The sequence below is a fragment of the Bubalus kerabau genome, chromosome 23 (assembly GCF_029407905.1).
Source record: "Bubalus kerabau isolate K-KA32 ecotype Philippines breed swamp buffalo chromosome 23, PCC_UOA_SB_1v2, whole genome shotgun sequence".
Taxonomy (NCBI): Eukaryota; Metazoa; Chordata; class Mammalia; order Artiodactyla; family Bovidae; genus Bubalus; species Bubalus kerabau.
The window spans coordinates 12,473,610-12,492,954 of NC_073646.1; the positions used below are offsets into that span (position 1 = coordinate 12,473,610).

The 19,345-nt window shown below is 46.8% G+C and overlaps 1 protein-coding gene across 8 annotated transcripts in view; it reads right to left on the reverse strand.

Moving 5' to 3' along the window:
- Positions 1-19,345, reverse strand: part of CPPED1 (calcineurin like phosphoesterase domain containing 1) — a 139,024-nt gene that overhangs the window by 108,495 nt on the left and 11,184 nt on the right. For 5 of the 8 annotated variants that reach the window (XM_055561160.1, XM_055561155.1, XM_055561153.1 and 2 more), the window contains exon 2: positions 2,861-3,079. In XM_055561160.1, coding sequence (XP_055417135.1) covers positions 2,861-3,079 — 219 coding nt within the window. Of the gene's footprint in view, positions 1-2,860; positions 3,080-7,892; positions 8,358-8,504; positions 8,651-19,345 lie in introns of those variants that run through there. The other 3 variants (XM_055561159.1, XM_055561158.1, XM_055561157.1) reach the window with 3 other exon arrangements.

The window sequence follows — 19,345 nt, forward strand, 5'->3', positions numbered from 1 at the left end:
GCATTTCTGTGCCAAGCTGCTGAGATGCTCACATGCACAGAGGTAGAGAGTCTCTGCCCTGTGCTGGGTTGCCCCAGACTATTGAGGTTTTAGATTTTAACTGCCATCAGTGAGTTCTGGATTCAGAAACTGAGGCTCTAAGGAGGTGAGCAGGGGACTTCCCTGGTGGTCCAGTGGTTAAGAATCCTCCTGCCAACACAGGGCACACGGATTTGATCCCTGGTCTGGGAAGATCCCACATGCCTCAGGACAACAAAGCCCGTGTGCCACAACTCCTGAGCCTGCATGCCTAGAGCCCACTCTCTGCGAAAAGAGAAAGCTGCACACTAACTAGAGATTAGCCCCCGCTCAGGGCAAGCAGAGAAAGCCCGCGTGCAGCAACAAAGACCCAGGGCAGCCAGAAACAATAACTAAAATAAGGTTTAAAAACAATAAGGCAAGGGGAATGGCCAAGTGTCCCCAGTGCATCAGGGGCAGATGTGGAACCGGCATCTCCACAGACGTGGCCACATGAGCCCTATGCAGGCCTTGATCCAGCGTCTTGTCTTCCCCCTTTTCCACCCAGTGACTGTAGCCATGAAGTTAAAAGACGCTTGCTCCTCAGAAGGAAAGCTATGACAAACCTAGACAGCATATTAAAAAGCAAAGACATCACCCCTGACAGAGGTCTGTATGGTCAAAGCTATGGTTTTTCCAGTAGTCATGTATGGATGTGAGAGTTGGCCTATAAGAAAGGCTGAGCGCTGAAGAATAGATGCTTTTGAACTGTGGTGTTGGAGAAGACTCTTGCGAGTCCCTTGGACTACAAGGAGATCCAACCAGTCCATCCTAAAGGAGATCAGTCCTGAATATTCATTGGAAGGACTGATGCTGAAGCTTTTCCAATCCTTTGGCCACCTGATGTGAAGAGCTGATTCACAGGAAAAGACCCTGATGCTGGGAAAGATTGAAGGCAACAGAAGGGGACAATAGAGTATGAGATGGTAAGAGAGCATCACCAACCCAATGGACATGAGTTTGAGAAAACTCCGGGAGATAGTGGAGGACAGAGAAGTCTGGCGCACTACAGTTCATGGGGTTGCAAAGAGTTAGACACAACTTAGCCACTAAACAGCAACAACAAAGAGAAGGACAGGCTGCTTCTCCAGGGGTGACATCACTGGGTCTCCCAGGGGGAGTCAAGGACACGAGTATGTCCACAATCGTGACTTTGTGTAAAACAGGAGCCAATGTAGAATGTGGGAAGGTCTGAGGGTTCTCCCTGCTGGCCACACTCCCTGGACTTCAGGGAGAGCGATTCTGGGCAGCCTCTCTTCCAGCCTCACACGTTCACCCTGGATTGCTCTGGATAGGTAGGCTGCAGGACAAGAGAGCCCTGGTGGGGAGGAATGAATGCACCCGGGCTTGCTGTAGACGACCTCGGCTTCTAAAGGCGCTAGACGTCACAGCAAGACTTGGGGACCTCCCTGGAGGTGCAGTGGTTACGACTCTGTGCTCTCACTGCAGGTGCCACAAGTTTAATCCCTGGCCAGGGAAATAAGATCCACAGGCTGCATGGTGTGACCAAAAAGAAAATAATAAAAATAAATCAATAAATCATAGCAAGACTCAAAGACTCTGGGTTTACAAGGTAACATTAGCCAAAAACAAACACCCACAGCAGCCGCAGCATTTTCTGCAATGGTGTTTGGGTCAACTCTGCTCAGCAAGCAGAGACCAGGACAAAGAGGAGAGTGATCAGAGGTGCCTGCTCTGCCTCCTAGACGAGCAGGGGTGGTTTCCGCTTACTTATTTATACTTGCTCACTGGGTTTTCTCCTTGCCTGGAGAGAATGATGTCAGAGTAGGAAAGGGAAATTTAAAAAGGAGGAGAGTTCTAGAAGGTATCTGTTATGTTCATATTCCTAGCATCTCACTTTTTCTTGAGGGGAACCATCCTGTTCTGACCACCTGGCTGCCATGGAGTTGCTCCCATACCCTGGCTTCATGGGGCTGTGTGAACTGGATGGACATTGGTCTGGAACTTTGGGCCATCAAGAACAAGACACTTTCTTTCTGTTGTGGTTTCAGTTAGAAGGACATAAATCTAGAGCTCCCAGGAGCCACTACCTAGAGAGTGCCTGCAGGAGAATGAATTCAACTCAGAGGAAGGCAGGGCTGAGCGAGGAAGAGATGGAGTCCTGATAGCAACTTCTGAGCCCCTAGATCCAGCCATTCCTGAAGTCCAAATTTGCCTCTGGACTTAACAGTACCAGAAAGTAACAATCCCCTGGAGAAGGGCGAGGCAACCCACTCCAGTATTCTTGCCTGGAAAATCCCATAGACAGAGGAGCCTGGTAGGCTCCAGTCTATAGTGCTGCAAAGAGTTGGACATGGCGGAAGCAACTGAGCACACATGCAAGGCAATACAAACTTAAAAAAAAATTAATCCAGTTCAAGTTAGCTTGTCATTTGAAACTGAAAAAGCATGAACAAAGACAGGAGAAATAAAAGCATAAGAAGGAGGGAAACGAAAGGAGAAGATTATGTTTATGGATGTGGGATCTGAAAGCAATTCAAGTTTGTCTCCTATAAGTGAAGAAAGATGACACATAGGAATCTGTTCTATTTTTCATAGGAAGCACAGATAATCAGATAGGAAGCACAGATAATCAGAACCGTGGGCTCTGCCTTATAACTGTGATTAACCTTGCCATTCTAAAACTAAAATGAGTGTGTATTTTCTGATATTTGACGATCTTGCAACCACTGTGAAGAGAAAGGAATGAGCCGTTACTGAGCAGAGATGTCTTTTTAAGAGAGATCTTTTTTTTTTTTTTTTCGGGAAGGAGATAAGATCACAGCGACAGCCCGAGTCTTACCTGGCATGGCGTGGACGAGGTCCCCGCAAAGAACAAAGAATTTGGGCTTGGGGTTCAGTTTGTTGATGGCCTGGACTGCTTGCTCAGCCAGACGGATCTCCTGTTCCCACTCATCACCACCGTCGTCACAGTCCCCAGTGGCCCAGGCCTTCATCAGTCCAAACTGGGGGTCTGCACCTTGGATGAAGTAGAACGGGCCTTTCCATTCCCTTTCCTTTTCTTAAAAAGAAAGAAAAGGAGAGAAGAAATATTATAAAATCTGTCAGGGAAAGCATCCAGGTTATCATGCGAGTGGATACAGTATTTTTCTTAAATTAAGTAGGTCATTTTAATAAGCTGCTGTTCAAACATACCATTTTCCTGTCATCAGCTAGAGGATTTTGATTTTTACTAATTATGCCTGGGACCCGGTGATTCCCAAAAGCTGGGAGGATAAAAAAAAAAAAAAAACCACGTGGGCTGTTAACAGTCACGCAACCAAGCTGTTTCTTTAAAAACTAGATGGCCAAGATGAAGCACAGAGGTATCACAGAGGTTTAGAGCATATTAATGTTCAGTAGTTTTTTAATTAGAATTTAAAATACTGCAAATTGAAAGTTGCCAGAAGTATTACGTTTAAATGACTAGGTGAAGTGCTGTCAAATCTTTTAATGGCACAATCTGCGCTGTTTCAAGGGATGTGACAGAAATTTAATCACAAAATTTGGAGTTCAGAAGCTCTGGCTATCTGGTTAGAAAGGCAATGCCAAAAACGAAATCTGAGTCAATGTGGGGGAAAAAAAAAGATGCTAACATTTCCAAGGCAGCGTGATGTGGGCATAAAAGTGAGGTGTGAGGCTGTGGGTCAGGGTGGGGGAACCAGAATCTTTCATTCTTTACGTTCTTGTAAAGCACTTATATCACCTGAAGTAGGTTACCAGAGTGCCCTGCCTCCTGGTTTTACCAAAGCCTCGGGGGCCACAGGCCTCTATCCTAATCTGCCAGCAGTGTCTGCATCTGCAGAGCTAGAATGCCCATCGGTGGGCACAGAGGTTTCAAACTGTGGTTTCAAACTTCTCTTTGGCCATAGAATCCTTCCTTCAAACAAAATCACACGTGGCAGACCAATGTTGAAAACATGTAGCCTCCTCTGCCCAAATGGGCTCTGGGGACAGAGCAGCCTGAACACATTTACTCACTCACCCCCCAAGATTTTATTCTCAGCCCAGAGAGGTGACACGACCTGCTTGACGGCCACCAGCCATCAGCTGCCAGGACAGAACTACCCTGTGACCTTGAGACTGTCTTCTTTTGAACAAATGACTGTATTTTGCAGGTGAGCTGCATAAACGGCATTTGCTCTGGAAGTCAAGAGGATACTAGAATTTCCAGAAAGCCCCTGGCATCATTTCACATCTCTGTGTTCATCTCACTCATTTACTCGATATTTACTGAAAGCCCACTGTTGGCCAGGCCCTGTGTGACGTGCTGACACACGAGGGGACCAAGCCAGGCGAGGTCCCGGCTCTCCTGAGCTTAGTTCTCGTGAGGAGAGGCAGCAAATAAGGACATACACAGAGAGGGTAGCCAGAGGGTGCCAAGGGCTCTGCAGAGGATTAAGGGGGAAGGTGGTGCAAGTGGCAAAGAATCCACCTGCTAATGCAGGAGATGTAAGAGATAAGAGTTTGATCCCTGGGTTGGGAAGATCCCCTAGGGAAGGGCATGGCAACCCACTCCAGCATTCTTGCCTGGGAAATCCCATGGACAGAGGAACCTGGTGGGCTACAGTCCACAGGGTCGCAAAGAGTTGGACATGACTGAATTGACTTAGCACAGCACACAATAGCTAATTTAAATTGGATGCACTGAGAAGTGGTGTCATTTAAGCTGAGATTCAGATGTCGCACACAAGCTTTTAAAATTCCATGGTCACCCTCCCACCCACCATGCCTAGCTTACTATCATCTCAAGAGTGGATCTCAGGCTTTAGGTCTCCCTTCCTTTTCTTCCTCCTCTTCCAGAGCTTAAGAAGACAAGCATGTAAACAAACAAAACTACCTATACATACTTGGCCAGAACAAATTGTATATGTGTGCTAATCTGCCGGTTCCTGACCTACAGCTCAGAATCCTAGCTGTTCAGTCAAATCACCACTGACCTGAACTCAGTCTGAACAAGGACTATGAAACCCTGTTGTGTGCATCCCATTGCCAAGGACAGCAGCTCAGCACTACCACAAATTTGACTCACATTCATTGAGCGCTTACTACTCGTGGCAGAATGAATCCAGAATGCTCCCAAAGACCCCTGAGTCCTGATATTCACATCCCGTGCGATCTCCTCCCCTTGACTGTGGGCTGGACCTGGACCTGCTTAGCAACTTGCCTCTAATAAGCAGAATACAGTTACCGGATGAGTCTCCAGAGACTGTATGCATATCCTGGGTATGCTGTGAAAACAACCTAAATGCTCCTTGATGGACAAAGAAAATGTGTTTACACACAAGGGAATATTATTCAGCCCTTATATTGCCATTTGGGACAATATAGATGGACCTGGAGGACACCAATGCAAGAAGCCAGACACAGAAAGACAAACACTGCATGATCTCACTTGTATGCGGAATCCAAAATAGTCAAGTTCATAGAAGCAGAGAGCAGGATGGTGGTTTCCAGGAGCTGGGGATGGGGGTGAGGAAAACAGGGTGGTGATAAGCTCCAATATTCTGGCCACCTGATGCAAAGAGCTTATTCACTGGAAAAGACCCTGATGCTGGGAAAGACTGAAGGCAACAGGAGAAGGGGGCAGCATCTCTGACTCAGTGGCCATGAGTTTGAGCAAACTCCGGGAGATAGTGAAAGACAGGGAAGCCTGGTGTGCTGCAGTTCGTGGGGTCGCAAAGACACAGACATGACTTAGTGACCAAACAACAACAAAGTTTCAGTTATCCAAGATAAGTAAGTTCTATCTTCTATACAGGTTGGTGCCTACAGCTAGCAATATGGTATTAGAGACTTAAAAGTTGCTAAGAAGGTAGATCTTAAGTGTTATCATCATACACACACAATAACAAAAACAACAAAATAAGGTGGGCAGGAAGAAACTTCAGGAGGAGATGCACGTTTATGACAGATGTCTATGGGAGTGGTGGTTTCACAGGTGTAAAGTTATCCCCCACTCTCTGAGCTGGACACACTGAATATGTACAGCTTTTCACATGTCTTCACACCTCAGTGTAGTGGTTCTGAAAAGGAGAGAGATTAAGCAAAAACAAAACAAAAGACCCTGCCTTCCATCTTGCTTGCTCTCCCTCACTCTCTCTTGGAGCGCATGTCCTGAAGGGAAAAGGCTCCCAAGATGAATAGCCCAAATGTAGCAAGAGACTGAGGGAGGTCTCTGGCCAACACCCTGTGAAGACCCGAGCCCTCCCCATGCAGCAACCTGAAAGGAACGGAAACTCGCCACGGGCACGTGGGTGCCCCGGAAGAGGATTCGCCCTGGCGAGCTTCTGGATGAGACCACACCACAGGTGACACTTGACAGAGCCCTCCTGAGACCCTGCAGCAGGACACAGCTAGGTTGCACCCAGATTTCTGATGGGAAATGGGAGATAATGTGACTTAGCTGCCTCAAACTGCCAAGTTCCTGGGGTAACTTGTTAACATACATCAGGACTTCCCTGGTGGTCCAGTGGTTAAGAATCCACCTGCCAAGGCAGGGGATCCCTGGTCCGGGAAGATGCCACGTGCCACAGAGCAACTAAGCCCGTTTGCCACAGCTATTGAGCCTATGCTGTAGAGTCTGGGAACCAGAACTACTGAGCCCACGTGCTGCAACCCCTGGAGCCTGTGCACCCTAGAGCTCTGCAACAAGAGAAGCCACCACAGTGAGAAGTCTGCGCACCACAACAGAGAGAAGGACCCACTCACCATATCTAGAGAAGGCCTGAGAGCAGCAACGAAGACCCAGTGCAGCCAATAAGAAAAATAATAAAATTAATTTTAAAAATATCTGTTACGCAGATCAGATGTAGAGGGCCAGGAAGGGGTCAGCAACACTTCTTCACAAGTTTAAGGTTGGTGTCGTGAAAAAACTGAGATTTTGACTTGTGTTTTAAAGTTCATTGTTGGCACTATTCATTCATTTCACTTAAATAGTAACCTTTTTGTGCTGATGAATGCTTTTCACTGCTTTTCCTGTTTCTGAGGCAGTTTGCAAAGCAGTTTAAACTGGATAAATTAAACAGGGAGGGTGATAATCGTCATCTGAAGGTTGGGGCATAAATCAATCTGCTACAACAAATAAAATTTATAAACAGTTTTCTACAGTAACATTTTAACAAACATAGTTTTCTATGACAAAGAGTCATAGTCCTGGAAAGTCAGTAGTCTTTGGAGGTATTAAATCTTTCATTGTTACTCGTTTACTCAGTAAAAGCTTAGAATCTCAAATTTATGATGACAAGGCACGAAATAAACAGATTTGATCCAAAACAAAGGAAAGCTCACATGTCACTGTTTCATCTACCTTATCCTTCTAATAAAGGCAATCTGTTGATTCAGGGCTCTGCGTTCTCAGAAGCACCTGGAGCCTCTTAAAGTTCCTGCCACAGAAGTCTGTGTGGTCTTTGGTCTCGATTTTAATCAAGGCTGAATTAAAGATACTTGAGGCTGGTAAGAGTACAGATGGAGGAATCTTTTGTAAACTTATACCTTCCATGCCCCCTCAGAAGGGCAGATTTTTATATTAGGAAAGTGAATTCTTCACATCTGCATTAAGTTATTTCACCAAAGTCAAGAGTTGCCCCCAGGACAGGTCTCAGGTATTAGTTGACTGACACCTACAAGAGCCTGGGAAAGCTTACAACGCCTCCCTTCCAGGGCAGAGCAAATGTCTGCCCCCCAACCCCACACACACCCAGAACAGACCAGCTTCTCTCTTTAGAATCCTGGAAAGCACTGTTCTGCTGGCTGAAACCGTCGAAGTCTGGATACAGTGAGGTCTATCCCTAAAGCTCCCTGATACACAATCGGGGCATTTAAAAAACGCTTACAGGAGGCTTTCCTGGTGTTCCAGTTGTTAAGAATCCACCTGCCAATGCAGGAGACAGGGGTTTGATCCCTGGCCCAGGAAGATGCCACAGGCCTTGAGGCAACTGAGCCCAAGTGCCGCCACTACTGAAGCCCGTGTGTCCCGGAGCCAACAAGAGAATCCTCCACGGTGAGAAGCCGGCTCACTGCAACTAGAGAAACAAGAGAAACTTGTTTCAACAAGACAACCTGCTGTTCTGCAACAAGAGAAACCTCCACAGTAAGAAGCCGGTTGACTGCAACTAGAGAAAGCCCATGAGCAGCACCAAAGCCCCAAAATAAATAAAACAAAACACACACACACACACACACACACACTTCATTTTTTAAAATTTTCCTAGTCCGAAAGAGCCTAAATGTGCCCTGCAACAAGAGAAAACCTCTACAATGAGAAACCGGTTCACTGCAACTAGAGAACGCCCACGTGCAGCACCAAAGGCCCAAAATAAATACATAAAATTAAAAAAAAACAAAAACAAAAAACTTCATTTAAAAAAATTTTCCTAGTCCGAAAAAGCCTAAGTGTGAGACAGCCTGGTAAACGCCTGACAACCCAAATGAAGGAGCAGAAATACCTGAAAGTGGAGCCTGAGGGAGAAGGTGAGGATGAGCAGACAGCAGCTAGGAGGTGCAGACTGCTTGGGCACAGGGGCGAGGTTCAGCCTCCACCTCAGTCCTCAAGGCCTGGTCCAGGAAAGCCTGCCACCCCAGACCTAGAATCCGCACTTTAACAAACCCCCAGGTGATTTTATGCAGATCCAACTGTGAAAAGCACTCGCGTGCAACTAACCAAGGAACTGCTTGAACGTGTTTTATATCAAACAGACGGAAAGAAATAGTTCCCCTAAATTGAAATAATGTCTTGGAGGGATTCTGTTGTTGCTGTTAGTGGGTACGGGTTTTGTTTTGCTTTGGTTTTGTTTTGCATATTTTCCTATTCATTCTGATGTCCTGCTTATGTCCAGCTCAGGTTGTTCTTGTTCACTCGCTAAGTCATGTCCGACTCTTTGTGACCCCATGGACTGCAGGGCTCCAGGCTCCTCTGTCCACCACTACCTCCTGGAGTCTGCTCAAATTCATGTCCATTGAGTTGGTGATGCCATCTTACATTTCTAAATGTACATCTAAATGTTACATCTAAACATTTCTCCATCTTATCTATTACTATCTAATCATTTCTTCCTTTAAATCACCTTTCAAAACCAATTCAATATTCCTTAAAGAATTCTGGGCTTCCCTGGTGGCTCAGACGGTAAAGTATCTGTCTGCAATGCTGGAGACCTGGGTTTGATCCCTGGGTTGGGAAGATCCCCTGGAGAAGGAAATGGCAACCCACTCCAGTACTCTTGCCTGGAAAATCCCATGAACAGAGGAGCCTGGTAGGCTACAGTCCATGGAGTTGCAAAGAGTCGGACACAACTGAGCAACTTTACTTACTTACTTGTAAGAATTCCAAGATTCAAGGTAAGAACTTAATTGGGGAATTCATTACTAATTAGTGTGATCTGACACTTCAGACTTTCACACATCAATGCAGACAATGAAAACACCCATTAGAACTGTGTGTGTGCTACACAAATGTGTGTTTTTAAAAGCACAACAGACAGGGTACTTTCTTTGTCCAAATTTGATGCAAGTATGCAGCCGGGAACTCTAATTGATGACTATGGTAAGACCAAACTTTGAGATAAACTAAGTACTTTAGAATGAATGGATTAAAGAATAAAATGAGTTGATTAAGATCTCATTTCTGACCCTGATGGTGTCAAAACAAGGCTGTAATCTTTTGAAACATTTGACACAAACCTCTGAATAAGGCCTATACAGTTCTTAGTGTTAAGACACAGTAACGCATACATTCATTTAACTAAAACACTTACATCTGCCATGAATGTCTACACACTTCCCAGGTGGTGCTGGAGGTAAAGAATCTTCTACCAATGCAGGAGGCTTAAGAGACATGGGTTCAGTCCCTGGGTCAGGAAGATCCCCTGAAGGAGGGCACAGCACACACTCCAGTATTCTTGCCTGGAGAATCCCATGGACAGAGGAGCCTGGCAGGAATCCATGGGGTCACAAAAAGTTGGATGTGACTGAAGGGACTCGGCAAACACACATGAATGTCTACAGTGAATATAATTTTTTCAATATTAACTTTTTTAATATTTATGTTTATTTATTTGGCTGTGCCAGGTCTTAGCTGTGACATGCGGGACCTTCAATCTTCATAGCAGCACTTGAGATCTTTAGTTGCCGCATGTGGGATCTAGTTCCCTGATCAGGGATTGAACCCAGGCCTCCTGTATTGGGAGCAGAATCTTAGCTACTGGACTACCAGGGAAGTCGCCTCAATATTAATTTTTTAAACAAATTCAAAGAGATGGTATATTAGCTATCTACTGCTATGTAACAAGGGCTTCCCAGGTGGCTCAGTGGTAAAGAATCTGCCTCCAATGCAGGAGCCACTGGAGACTCGGGTTCAATCCCTGTATCAGGAAGATCCCCTGGAGGAGGAAATGGCAAACCACTCCAGTATTCTTGCCTGGGAAATCCCAAGGACAGAGGATCCTGGCGGGCTACAGTCCATGGGGTCACAAGAGTCTGACACAACTCAGTGACTAAAATAAAACATCCTATGAAGGCTGAAGGCTTATCTCCTACAAGCCCACCTTTCCCCCCTAAAGAACTGGAAATTGTGCTGGAGGGATTCTCAAGGGAGTTACTTCAAGCATCCTTCTCATTTAACCAAGTGGGGAATACTGAGGCCTGTCTAGACAGCTTAATCATGGCTCAAGTTTAAGGTTACACAGTTTATGAGCAGTGGCTTCTACTGTTCAGAATCTCCAGGCTGGTCTGGAGAGGAGAGAGCCATGCATGAAAAAGATGCAATGTTCCCTGGGCTGCCTGCAAGCTGCCCACCTCCATAAAGACGTTTTTGTCTCCAAAGGGTTTCCTTTAAATGGCACATCTTGGTGAATTAGAAGGCAGTACACAAAGCCAATGCTGGCAAGGCCCGGAGCTCTTCCCCAGGAAGCTGCGAAGCACACAGACCCTGCCAACAGCAGAGGGCTGATTCAGGGTCACAGGCTGGGGCCCAGGACTTCTTTCTTCTGTAGGATGCTAACTGGTAATCTCCCCTGGAGATAACACACTCCAGGTCTCTGGATGTGATCTGCCTAGCAGATGTGCTCTGTTTGGCCCATGCAATCTTTATAAGATTCTGAATTTGCTGCCAAAAGTTTAAGCGCATGAGTTTCATACATACACCTGGCTTCCTGGAGTCTCATAGAAAATCTGGCCACAATAGGCCCAAATGGGCTGTGCCAATGAATGGCAGGTACTGAGAATAGTAAATGCTCTGGAATTCACCACAGTCCACCCCTGGCCCCATTCACCACCTGCTCCCTGAAGCCATGAGGGATGAGAAGCCCTTATCTATGGTAACCCTTTCATTTTGCTTAGAGGTACAGAAGAGGAGGCTCACGAGGTCAAGGGTAGATAACTTGCTCGAGACTAACAAGGGGTGAGGGGCAGAACCAGACCGATTATGCCACAGAGCCTTGACTTCAGGGCAGGTGATCACAACGGTAAAATTACAGAGAAGACTCATCTGGCTAGGAGTGCTGAGCTCTGCTCAAATGACAAGCCAGAAACAGACAAGCTCCAAGCTACCAAGATAAACTGCCATAATTTAGAATGTTACCAGAGCCTACATCAAATTTTAAAATTGATTTAAAAATACTTCTTAAAGGATAAACACACCTTAGAGAGAAACCTGGTTAATCCATCAGACTTGATTCATCCATCGTATACAGAGTAACAATATTTGGCCAATTACAAATTTCTGCTAATAGACAGAGGCTGCCATAGAAGCAGTTTTTTTCAAAATCAAGGGATAAAAATGATTCTGGGTGGTATTAAAGCATGGTCAGGAAAGGCCTGCAAGTCTCCTTTGAGCATTATTAAGTGCAAAGAGACTCTACACAAAGAATCTTAAACACCTTTTAAAATTCACACAATTCCCTGCCAAGAATCCTTCCTTCCTATGAGATTCTGTTTATGTGCCAGTATCCTGACTAAAAGACAGGGATTCAAATGCAATCCTTCTTTACATTTTGCACATCAATATCACAAACTAAATGTCTTCTTGGATTTGTCTCTGCCAATATATTTCCTCTCATTTTTATTACACTTTTGGGGCATATTTGTCAATTGTTAATGAAAGCTGTCCTTTCAATATACATACCAAGAATTAGAAATTTTATTGATCTTTTCATTCTTACCAGTTAATCAATTAGTAACCATAATAAATGCACCCCCAAAAGCAAATGAATATCCAACTATGAAAAGGCCTACAGGAATCAGTCATGTCACTAATACCTGATACTCTAATAATTTATGTTTTCATGGTGTGTTAAACCTGCTCTTTTATAGGCAACCCCAAATAATTCAAGATGGAATACAATGACAGATAGCTTTCTGAATTTACTTTAATTTCTTTTTTCTGTTTGTTTATCTGGCTGCTCTTAGTGGTGGCACGCAGGGTCTTTTATTTGTGACTTGTGAACTCTCAGTTCCAGCATCTGGGATCTGGTTCCCTGACCAGGGATTGAATCCAGGCCCCCTGCACTGGGAGTGTGGAGTCTTAGCCTCTGGGCCACCAGGGAAGTGCCCTGAATTTTCTTTTTATAAATGAAAGTCTCCTATTCTAAATGTAGTGTGACTTTTGGAAGACAGAGTTAAAATCACAAGACAGTGGTTAAAAAATCTGAGAGCCTGGGCTTCCCTGGTGGTCCAGTGGTTGAGAATCTGCCTGCCAAGGCAGGGGTCACGGTTTCCATCCCTGGTTAAGGGAAGATTCCACACGCGGCAGAGCAACTAAGCCTGTGCGCTACAATGAGAGAAACCACTGCAAAGCGGGGCCCACACGCCGCCTCTGCAGTTGCCCCCACAAGCTGCAACTAGAGAAAAGCCCTCGCAGCAGTGAAGACCCAGCATGGTCAAAAATGAAAAATTATAGAAAAAGAAAAAGTCTGAGAGTGGGCGGTCTGATTCACAAGGTTCCTATCAGTATAACACTTCACTGCATTATCAGAATATTTAAGAATTCAATGCTGTGACTCCTGTTAACTGATTCAAAATAATACATGAATTGGGACTACAGGGGCCACATCTCTCCACTGGACTAGAAAGAGAATTAACTCAGTGTTACTGACATGCCGCCCCTGCAGGTCAGGGCTTCATCCTTCCCAGTGGGGGAAAGCTCCACCATGACAGCTCCGTGCAGGACTCCCTGCTCTGTGCCACCTCAGCCGGTCACCACCACCAGACTCTTCCTAAAATGCTCACCCTGATCACCACACTCCCTCGCTAAAGGGCCACCGCCTTCCAATCTCCATGAGAAACGGTCCACATTTGCTTTCCCTTTCCAGCATACTGTCAGCATGTGTCGCACGGTTCCTGGCAGGCGGGAGGCATTCAGTAAACATTTGGTGAAAGGATAAATGAAGATGTCAGTGGATCCTCGCTCCTGCTGGCACCTGGAGCTAAAACGTTGCCTGAAACTCTTCCAGCTGCACTGATTACTGTTCCCATTAGACCAGAAGCTCTAAACCAGGGAAGATACCCATCCGTCACACTGGGAGGGGGATGGTGCTTCTGGCATCCAGTGGACAGTGGCCAGGGATGGTGCTGAACATCCCACATTTCAAGGGCAGCCCCACAAAAAGAAGGATCCAGCCCATGTTGAGGCTGAGACCGAAGAGCCCTGCATAAGACACGTCAAAGGCTCCCACCACGTGGATCTGTATCAGCTCCTCGAATGCAGTGCCTTCCTGCCCCTTCCTCCAGGGGCTGTGCTCCTTTCTACCAGCTCTTCCTGCTGGGATGCCATCTGTCCCTCTGGGCCCAGCTCACACGCTGACTCCCCTCCCCTGCAAGTGTATGTAGCTCTGCCTCCTCCCCTCATTCAGTCAGTCTGTTCTGATGACAGGTGCCCCGCAAGTCACCTGGATTCAACGGTGGACAAGGCTGCAGGTCCCATTCCTAAAGACCTTACAGGATGGTGGCAAGACAGACAAGGAACAGGTCAGCCACCAAGCTCATCACACACTGTGCTCCTCGGTACTGCAGAAGCAGGGTGAACACGGATGGAGTAACTGGTGGGTGGGAAAGCTCTGCGGTGGATGGAGCAGCGAGGCAACATGGAAGATGAGATCTGAGGATGAGACAGAGTCAGACGGGGGGCAGGGGATGGACCCCAGGCACAGCACACAGCAAACACCAGACCCTGAGACAAGGGGCAAATGTGAATACAAGGCAGAAGATAAGACCCATCACACCCAGACATATGGGCTTGTGGAAGCGCTTCAAGACCTTGGACCACTTTGGGATTTCATCTCCCAAAGCCCTAACCTGGTCCCAGTACAGCCCAGACTCAGAGGTTTGAGTGCCAGAATTAAAGCCCATTTCCCCCCTTTACCAACTCTGTGACACAATGCAAGTGCCTAACCTCTCAGGGCCTCAGTTTCCTTATCAGTAAAGTAAGAATAGGGCTTCCCAGGTGGCTGAGTGGTAAAGAATTCACCTGCCATGCAGGAGACACAGGTTCGATCCCTGATTCAGGAAGATCCCCTAGAGAACTAAATGGCAACCCACTTCAGCATTCTTGCCTGGAGAATCCCATGGACAGAGGAGTGTAGCAGGCTACAGTCCATGGGGTCGCAAAGAGTCGGACATGACTTAGCCACTGAGCAACAACAAAGAAAATGTAACTCACATACTTTATACGCGCTGCTGAGTTACGGAGTTAATATATGTGAAGCATGTGGACTTGGCACATTGTACGTCGTCAAGTATGAGCTTCTATAACCATGACTGTTACTCATGGTAACTCCTACCTCTGTCCTAGCAGAATCCTCAAAATCTTACCCATTTCTTTGTTCCCCAGAGCACATAGCAGGGCTCAGAAAATATCTGATGGTGTGTGTGCGTGTGTGCGTGCACATGTGTGCACATGCTTTTGTCTTAATATCTTTTCCGTTGTACACTGTGGATACTGCTTTGGTTATAAAATGGCAAACATGCGTAGCTGTACAGCTGCCTGGAAGCTTTCTGGCTAAAGAGCAAATGCCAACGAAATGAAATTTTTGTAGCTCCCCACAGAAGCGATCGGCACTGTGAATCACAATCTAAATGTCTTCAGTGATACCTCTCATCTTCCCTGGGGACTAATCTCATTTTAGTGGTTAAAAAAAAAAAAAATACACACACAACAGTAGCAAAATAATCTTCACCACTTTGGGACTCTTTCTGGTTTAACAAACCAAATGTCCCAACAGGAAGACTGCCAGAACCTGATGCCGCAGTTAACAGCGTCTTTCATTAGTGGCAGCCTGGGCCTGGGGGGTGGGGTGGGGGCGCTGAGGATGGGGGTGACAGCAAAGTGGTGTAGGGTTTTACTTTAGGGTGGGGAAAAGGTTCTAAAATTGGCTGTGGGGATAGTGGCCCATCTCTGTGCATAGACTAAAAGCCACCAAATTGTTCGTTTTGAAAGGGGAGAACTGTGTTTTTAAAAAGCTGTTTTAAAAAAGCAGTGTCCTTCAGGACCCTCTCCTCCCCCAAAATAATTGTGACAGCGAAACCCAGAGTCTCCGAATTACGTTTCCTAAGTACCAAAGTGAATTTACCCAACCTCTTTTCTTGGCCTCCACATGTCCAAAGGTAGCTTTAGAGATACACAAAAGACTCGGAGTCACAGCTTGGCTGCCACACTTGCCATGCGGGGATGAGGGGCCTGCCAGCATCTTTATCTGCAGCCCTTCAGAGAAGTAAGAAGGCAGTCAGGCCAGGAGGGCTCAGCCAGGTGGCTCTCAGCATCAGTGCACTTGGCCGATGTTGTTCTAGACAATGACTAAGTTGGGGTGGGGGCGGGGACATTTTCCAAACCCCTGTCAATTTTCAGAAGCAGAACTCCACTCAGGGCCTGGCTGTGTTGGGTGGAGGTTTGCTGTGACTTTTCTGCGCCATTCTCCGTGATTCATTGCCAAGACAGCCAGTGACTGCTGGCCTGGGCAGCACTTCAGGGAGAACTGGAAGCAGGCACTTGCTCTGGGCAGAGGCAGTCCTGCACAGAGGCTGGGTAAATGGGGGCCCTGGATGGAAGAGATGGCCACCCTTCCCTGAGACAGATGCAGCTCCACAGGGCAGGGGCCCCTGCCTGGAAACAAGCACCACCTCCAGCGGATGCCTCTGAGTAAGGCACCAACCACCCAGGGGTACATGGTTTGCAAGGGTCCTGTTGACTGGCTCAATATCTTGGTTCCTGCTGGTTTTGTCCAGAGAAAACATGGTGTGTATAAGTGGTGGGTTAGTGGATACATATACGTGATCAGGCAGCATTATATTCATTTTCATTTGTTTATTCACATAATGAAAGGCCACTGAAGGTCCACAGCTGCCAGACCCCCTCCTAGGCCCGGGCTTCCTGCCCTCCCAGGAATTTATCATCTAGGGCAGGAAAGGACATCAAAGTCACAGGAGTACAGACACAATTCTATTCACTGATGCAAAGAGCTGACTGGCTGAAGGCAGAAGGAGAAGGGGACGACAGAGGATGAGATGGTTGGATGGCATCACCGACTCAGTGGACATGAGTTTGAGCAAACTCCGTGAGATGTTGAAGGCCAGGGAAGCCTGGCGTGCTGCGGTCCATGGGGTGGCAAAGAGTCGGACACAGCTGAGTAACTGAACAATTAGCATAAAAGAATGGGTGACGGCGAATGGCAGGCAACCTAACTCAGAACAGGAGAACCAGCCCAGGCCTGAAGAATGAAGAAGCAGTGAAGAGGCAGACAGAGACAAACCGCGACCAGGCCTGACAGAACTGGGTTTTGTTTCAAAGATCTGACTCTGGGTGCTGTTCAGAAAACAGACTGGACGCAGACAGATGGACAGACCCCAGGTGTGCCTAGAGGGCTGTGGGCGCTGGGAGACGGAGAAGGGGGAGAAGCAGAGGTCACAGTGACTCCCGGGCTGCCAGTGGGACAGAGGAGCTGGGGGAGCCTGAGAAGGAGCAGGCTGGGGGCCGGGGTGGGGGGACACAAATGAGGTGCCCCATCCTGCTCTGCTGGGTTCCGGCGGCGAGGCCAGAGGGCCGGGAGCCAGAAGAGCTGCATGCTCCTCTGAACGCTCCTACTTACGAGCCCCGGACCTGAGATGACCGAGTGCCACGGTGCCCCACAAAGATCCACATACGACGCACTCGCCACGCAGGCTGCTCCTTAACTCAGATCTGGCCACCACTCGGCCTCCATCTTCCAGCTGAGGACCTGCAGCAATAGCTCCGCGAGGAGTGTTCTTTTTCTCTAAACAAGGAGACATGGGGGAGTCTGGACATGCTTTTGCTCATTTCCTGGGGGTCTGATGCTGCTCCAAAATCACTGCAGATGGCGACTGCAGCATGAAATTAAGACACTTGCTCCTTGGAAGAAAAGTTATGACCAACCTAGATGGCATATTCAAAAGCAGAGACATTACTTTGCCAACAAAGGTCCCTCTAGTCAAGGCTACGGTTTTTTCCAGTAGTCACATAAGGATGTGAGAGTTGGACCATAAAGAAAGCTGAGCACCAAAGAACTGATGCTTTTGTGGTGTTGAAGACGCGTCTTGAGAGTCCCTTGGACTGCAAGGAGATCCAACCAGTCCAACCTAAAGAAAATCAGTCCTGAATGTTCATTGGAAAGACTGATGCTGAAGCTGAAACTCCAATCCTTTGGCCACCTGATGTGAAGAACTGACTTTTGAAAAGACCCTGATGCTGGGAAAGATGGAGGGCAGGAGGAGAAGGGGATGACAGAGGGTGAGATGGCATCCTCTCATCCAGTTGGATGGCATCACCTACTCAATGGACATGAGTTCGGGTGAACTCTGGGAGTTGGTGGTGGACAGGAAGGCCTGGCGTGCTGCAGTCCATGCAGTCGCAGAGTCGGACACGACTGAGCAACTGAATTGAACTGACGCCACAACAGATGTGGTCCTGAGAGTGGCTGGCAGCCAGCCTGGGGCTTCTGCAGTCTCCACTTGCCCTGGCCCCACGTTACTGCCCCTTGCTCGTTGGAGGGTTTGACAAAGTTAAAAATCACATACTACACGAATATAAAAAGCCGTCGCTGAGTCCTCTCCTTGAAGAACACACTCCCTTAACAGACATCCACTAGACCAACGTGAAGGTGTCACCAATACTCTCCATGCCCCTGCAAAGGCTCTGATCGTGGCCCAGGGCAAACTGGTGGCCTCTCCATGCTCTGCAGAGCTCTGCCCTGACTCTCATGGAGTTGCCCTCAGCTCTGTTCATGCCTGCACTCATTTTTAAATTGTCTAATTAAAATCAGAGAAATATGAATGTAAAAAAACGTTGCTTCTGATAAAGCAAAGATGGCTGCTTTGGGAAGACTCAATAAAAGCAAGCTGGTAAAAAATAAAATACAATTGAATTAGGTACTGGGGAGGCAAGTGTAAAAGATCTGATGAGTATAAACTTAAAAGAATCCTTCACTCAGAATACTTGCTAAGTGATTTTTAATTGACTACTCCACTGAGGAAAAACCCAAACTGGAAAAGATTCCTTATGAGTGTGGTTTACACAAGAAAGGCTCCCTTGCAGGCCCATCCATAAATCCAAACTATTAACATATGACCTTGGCCTGACCTCAAAAGACTGGTAAGTGAATGTATATTTATAATTAGAGTTTACATTAAAATGAAATGTCAAAAATGCGTAATTCTTTAATGATTCCCCTCTTTAGCTAATTCTTTCTGTTTGTTGACAAACTACCAGGCTTCTACGGTAATTAAAAAAAAAAGGAAATTTCTAATTAGACCTTTACTTCATACCAATACATAAAAATTTACTCAATATGGAACCAGACCTAGACGTAACAGCATAAATTATAATACTCTCAAAAGAAAACACAAAAGTAAAAATCTTCACAATTTGGGTTTAAGTAAAGATTTCTTGGGTGTCCCTGGTGGCTCACACAGTAAAGAGTCTGTCTGCAATGCAGGAGATCTGGGGTTCGATCCCTGGGTCAGGAAGATCCCCTGAAGAAGGGAATGCCTATCCACCCCAGTATTCTTGCCCGGAGAATTCCATGGACAGAGGAGCCTTGGGGGGGGAGGGGCGGGGGCTACAGTTCTAAGATATTGCATCAAAAGGACAAGTTCTAGTCAAGGCTATGGTTTTTCCTGTGGTCATGTATGGATGTGAGAGTTGGACTGTGAAGAAGGCTGAGTGCCAAAGAATTGATGCTTTTGAACTGTGGTGTTGGAGAAGGCTCCTGAGAGTCCCTTGGACTGCAAGGAGATCCAACCAGTCCATTCTGAAGGAGATCAGCCCTGGGATTTCTTTGGAAGGAAT